The sequence below is a fragment of the Salvia hispanica genome, chromosome 5, assembly GCF_029641045.1.
Source record: "Salvia hispanica isolate PSC_SH4W2 chromosome 5, Shi_PSC_v1, whole genome shotgun sequence".
In the NCBI taxonomy this organism is placed as follows: domain Eukaryota; kingdom Viridiplantae; phylum Streptophyta; class Magnoliopsida; order Lamiales; family Lamiaceae; genus Salvia; species Salvia hispanica.
Genome location: NC_142696.1, coordinates 44344105 through 44350104, shown reverse-complemented (window position 1 = coordinate 44350104; position 6000 = coordinate 44344105). Strand labels below are relative to the sequence as shown.

The following is a 6000-nucleotide window of genomic DNA, read 5'->3' as shown; positions in this document are numbered from 1 at the left end:
CACATGTTCATATATTGAAAGTTGTGGTTAGTTAAATTTTTAGAATTGCTTTTCTAACTACAAAATCAGGTTAGTCAAAAGGGCACATGCAGAGATGAAAGGAATCTTGAAAGCAAGCTTGGCTCCACATGTATTCCATGATTACCGCTAGTCCCTTTCATTGAACAAGTAATTAGTGGTCCATTAACAAAGATAGGGTATTAATCATTTTTTTTTACCACTGAGAGCTCCTTTTTTGAAGAAATTATTACTTGGGATTAATCAATCATTTTTTTGCTCCCAACTTCGTGTAATTGTTTATTTCTTTTATTGACTTATTACGATCACGTTTCTCTTAATAGTAGTCACTTAATTACCCACCAATTTCTAAGTCGAAACAACAAAATTGTGGTTATTTGCTACCCTGCTTTTGGTAAATTCTGTGTATGAACAGAATTTGGATTGTATGCTTTTACCATTCAATAGAGATTTTGATTTTGACTTTTGAACCAATGTAGTTATATTTGTTTTTCCAATTTGTTGTTAATAATCAACTATGAACTAAAATGCGGAGATACAAACAACAACAGTACTTAATTAAAAAAAAATCGTAACGTCAGCATAATTATTGGCTAAAATAGTGGGTTGGTTTCTACTAGTATTTCATACAAACTTGCAGGTCACGAGATTGCTATTATCCACTAGTAATTTTAGGCTATCAAATCGGGTATCTGCGAATATCTGATCCCGGATTTCCCAAGTTCTAGTATCCGATGCTCGATCCGATTTTGATTTCGGGTACCCGGATATCCGACTCGGGTATTCAGTCCCAATTTCAATTTCAATTTTTTTTTTTTAATATTAACTACAAACTTTAGTATATTTGCTTCATGTATAAAGAATAATGTTAACTACGAGAATAATGTTAAGTATTCTTGCAATAAAAAAATGATCAGTAGATAGAGGGCGACAGCGCTGGGAGAGGAGACTGGTCGCGGATGGGCAGTAGGGGAGAGCTCGTTATGGCCGGTGTTGGGAGAGAAGACGACGGCGGCGCTGCCGCGCTGGGCGGGAGCGGAGGGAGATGCAGGTGAGAGAGTAAGAGAAGGGAGGAAGGGCGTGTCTCTGCTGCACTAATTCAGTAAAAACTAATAATCCTACTAATATTTAATTACTTAAATATTTTAAAAATAGAATTCAATTAAGAATATAAGCGGAAATTGGGTTTGTAAAATATTGGCTAGAATTAATACACTATTTATGTAATTTATAAAAAAATCGGACCCGATACCCGAAAATCCAAAATTCTCAATACCTAATCCTGATCGAAACCCAAAAAATCGGGTTTCGGGTATCCAATTACCCGACTTTTTCGGGTTTGGATATCGGGTATCCAATACCCACTGTCCATTTTGAGAGGCCTAACTAATTTAATTGAATTGAAATATTAATACAGTACTTAGCAACTAATCTCATGTCCCATCCTAACCTAACTGACTTCTATAGCATGGTCGTTATTGGCTTTCAGATAAGCATGACAATGCTTTTTTAAAAGTAACCCCATATTTTATCAAGTACATGCGAGACAACTCTTACAACTACTGGTCGTATTTAAATTAGTGTTCATTATTAATATAATGGTATCACATGAATGTCAATTTTTAAAGATTTTTGAAGTATGGAACTTATTTAAAGGTACTGAATAGCAGGTTGTAGGATTAGGCTTGGGTTGTTATTAAATATAATTAAACTATTAATTATGTATCCCAATCATATAGTGACAATAGTTTCATACTCCTACTCTAATAACAAACTGATTAAACAATTATCTCAGATATTTATTGCTAATTCATGATGAATGTGTTATTTCCCAACATCAATTATATATAAGCTGCATCTTTTTCTTATCGGCATCTTTTTCCGACCATATAATAACTTTATGATTAATTGTGTAACCATTTTATAGATAAGAGAGTGAAAGGGGTCCCAATCTTAATATTTATCAAAAAGGGCTCCAACTTTTCACAATTTGCACACTTTTCTTGACCTTGCGACTTTCATGCAACCATACAGGCCATATAACCATATAACCACCTCCATAAATCCAAGCAAAATTCCTATCCATCAAATCTCCTTACCACAATTCATTTTTCTCACTTTACCCATTCAACACAAAAAGAAAAAAAAAAATCAAGAAAATAAGCCAAAAAAAAGAAAATGGGGAATAGTTTGGGAGGAAGTAAGAGTGCAAAAGTAATGAAGATGAATGGTGAGAGTTTCAAGTTAAAGACTCCTATTCGGGTCGGGTCGGTGGTGGAGGGCTACCCGGGCCACGTCTTGCTGGAATCGGAGGCGGTGAAGCATTACGGCGTGAGAGCCAAGCCGTTGGAGCCGCAGCAGCAGCTGAAGCCGAAGCGCCTCTATTTCCTGGTTGAGCTGCCGAAATTCCCCGAGGAAAAGGGCGCGGGCGCGGGCGCGAGGAGGGTAAGATCGGGAATTCACATGGGCGCGAAAGACCGGCTGGAGAGCCTGATGCTGGCGCGCCGGTCGGCTTCGGATTTGTCCATCATGAAGCCGCCGAGCATAGACAAAAGTGGAGTGAGGGTGAGGATGAGACTGCCGAGGGCGGAGGTGGAGAGACTAATGGCGGAGAGCAGAGATGGCGGTGAGGTGGCAGAGAAGATTGTCGGCTTATGCATGGCCGAAGAGAAGAATGTGCATTTGAATGGAGATCGCATTAAATCTCGCGAGGTTAGTTTTTTACGGCATTACATTTTTTTATTACACTTTGAAATTACTAAAAGTCTAGCCACGAATGGAAAAAATGAAACCCGCATAATATACGTTTAGATCAAATCTTAGCCATTATATTAAAAATGAAGTGAAAAGATGAGATCAAAAATATGGTGTTAGTTTTAGATACCAATTAAATTATTTTTAGATCAATTTAATTCACAACACTTAGATCATATTAGTTCATACGAACATTTTACATTTTACAAGTTATGCAATATACATCACACGACATTGGAGTGAAATTTTGTAAAGGTTCAATTTGTATTGTTACACAATTACATAATTGTACCTTTACTCAAAAAGTGGCTACAAATTTTACTATGTTTATATCATGGTGGTGGCTAACATTTCCTTTTGCTATAGATGATCATGAGCCGCCCATTATATCTCTCAAATTATGCGTTCCAACTTTCAATGCTGCATTATACTAGTATTTTGTTTTCTAAAAAAATTACATAGTACTTGTATTAATTAACTTCAAATTATATGTTATGCTTGCATCCATCAGATACACAGCCTTCTTTCTTCTGTTGGGTACAAATCCATCCCATATTAGATGAGAGGGAGGGTTTGTACCCAACATCTTCACCTTTTTCTTTTTCTACAGTGTTTTAATGAATTTTCTCTATTTTTAGTTTCATGTTTAAAGGATTTTGTTTTTAAAGCCACAAATTTTCGTTCCTTGTGATTTTCCTTTGATCACTTGAGACAGTCTTAATTTGTTCATCCAGAGAGCTATACAAGTAAAAGTGAGAATATGTAATAATTGTAAAATAATATTTCCGTACGTTTAGTCTACAAATACTAATTTTTAGAAGTTCAATTTTCTTTTTCTATAGAAATTGTAAAAGTTTGACGATTAATTAAGATTGTCAAGGGAAAAATCGAACTAGTTGTAGTCAGACTAAGTTGGCTCTTACATCCAACGTTTTCACACGTAACAAAAAGTTAAAAAAAAGTGGTTGGTTAATTGTCGTATAATTCCTATAAATAGAAAATAATAATAGTAGTACTAAAAAGCTAGAAGGTGGAATTTTATTAATATTTTTCACGTTAATCTATTCAGAATGCACTCATTAATGGACTATTTATAAAATATTGGAAAGTTAGAAGGTTGAATTTTAATGTTTTATTACGTTGATCTATTCAGATCAATGCACTCATCCAATATAGTTTGGTATCAATAGATAGCTTAGAGTCTAGCTAGCCAAATTTTCTTTTTCAATAGATTGGAGATGTCATCTAAGTTAGTGGGATTTAGCTGCAAGCTAGAAATAAATCAATACCACAAAACTACAAAAAATAACTACCATATATATTATATATATGACTAAGATTTTAGCAACATAATTAATTGGGCAAGTAGATGACATGGACCCAGATGAATTTGGGCCACTCGTGGAATATAAATCATCATTGATACTGGAATAAACAACATTTTAATGTTAAGAAATTAAACATATTTCCTTTTGGTTTAATACATAGTAGTAGTATTTTTCTACTAGTATAATTTTATTTAAAAAATGTTCTAACTTAAATCTCTGGTTTTGCAGAAGCGTGTTGGATTCTTACCCATTGATGAAGGAGAGATCCACCAGATTGTTACGGCGTCATAACATTTTATTTTGCCAAATATGTATAAATCGTTAGTCTATTTATTTATGATTTATATCTCCGAATTCCCAGTACTACCAGTTTTCAGCAACAAAATACAAGAAATATGATCCTATTTGTAAAGGTTTTAGATGCTGAAAATAATGTTTAGTACAAGTGAATTATATGAGAGATTAGATTTTCAGATTATCTTCTTATATAATTTAAATTACTATCATAAATATCCCATATATGTCACGCTTCTTCAGCTTTTGCTATTATTCTTAATTAAAGTTCTAAATTTATAACCACTCGCTCATGAAATAACGTTCTATAAAAAAAAAATCTCTTTTTTTATTACAAAAGAGGCCACGGCCCTGAAAATAAACAATTAAATAAAATCCTCAAATCAATATATAAAACAATTAAAATAGAGTTACCTAAACATACACGTACACATACAACTGGTCACGATTATAAAGTAAAGAATGTCTCTAACAAGAGTAACAATTAATCCTACATAATTTCAAACTATGTGATCATCATTAATTCTCTAGTTAGTTAAAAGTGGGGCCAAAATTAAAACTATTGTATTTGAAGTCATAACTAATTTCAATTGTGAGAAAATGACATTTCCAAAATTAAATAAAGACCATACAAAAGTATGGTTCTAAAAGACTTTAATTAGCAAATACATGAAGCTAACAACTACCACCTATAAAACCTGATTAAATTACTCAAAGTCAATTAATTTTGTTCCACTATTATGTTTAATTTGTTGAATTATTCTACCCCACAAATAAGAGTCGAAAATTTAATTATGAGAACAAAATTGACCCTTTAAACTGTTGGAAAAATATGGGATGTATGTTGGAGGAGTAATTTAGTTTGGAGGAAATATTTGCGAGAAGAATGGATGGAATATGTAGAAATGGTTTTAGGAGATGTTTTGATATGGGGAAGAAAGGAACACCCAATTTCTCAAACTTTCTCAACTTCACAACTTCTCAACTTAAGCAAAATATTACAACTCTTCCCTATTTATAGGCATTCACTTCATATTCTAGAATTCTCTACTAGAATCTATAATATTTTATATCTAGATTTTTTCTCTATAAAAATATAGATATTTCTTTACATTCTAGGGAATTCTACTAAAATATCTAAATATTTTAATACATACTAATTCTAGAGAATTCTAAATAATATCTATAATCTAGAGAATTCTCCTAAAATATCTAGATATTTTAATACCTACTAATATCTAGATAATTCTTCATAATATCTAGATATTTGTCATAACTAGATAATTCTACTAAAAAAATCAAGTTTAATTATTTTTATTCCAACACCACCCTAAACTTGATTTGTCATTCCGAGCAGAGTCCTGATTTTGATAAAGTCTTCGTACTTGAGGGGCTTTGTGAAAATATCGGCAACTTGATCTTGCGATTTCACATACTCGACTTGAATCTCCTGGTTTGCAACACATTCTCTTACGGTAGCGGGTGTCGATATGCTTGCTTCGGTTGTGGAACACTTGCTTTTTAGATAGTGCAATCGCCGACTTGTTATCCACACAAATAGTTGTTCGCTCCTTTTGTGGCCACTCGAGCTCCGACGTGTCATTCT

General features: G+C 33.3%; 1 protein-coding gene across 1 annotated transcript; it reads left to right on the top strand.

Moving 5' to 3' along the window:
- Positions 1-2083: 2083 nt before the first annotated feature.
- Positions 2084-4576, top strand: LOC125187711 (uncharacterized protein At1g66480-like). Its single transcript, XM_048084340.2, has 2 exons — positions 2084-2730; positions 4329-4576. The coding sequence occupies exons 1-2, from the start codon at positions 2197-2199 to the stop codon at positions 4389-4391; spliced, it is 597 nt and encodes a 198-aa protein (XP_047940297.1). The 5' UTR covers positions 2084-2196; the 3' UTR covers positions 4392-4576.
- The last annotated feature ends 1424 nt before the right edge of the window (positions 4577-6000 follow it).

Bases quoted from the DNA above. Each gene is read 5' to 3' on its own strand.
- LOC125187711 (XM_048084340.2), top strand. From the start codon at position 2,197: ATGGGGAATAGTTTGGGAGGAAGTAAGAGTGCAAAAGTAATGAAGATG. The intron at 2,731-4,328 runs GTTAGTTTTTTA...CTGGTTTTGCAG, and splicing joins ATCGCATTAAATCTCGCGAG to AAGCGTGTTGGATTCTTACC.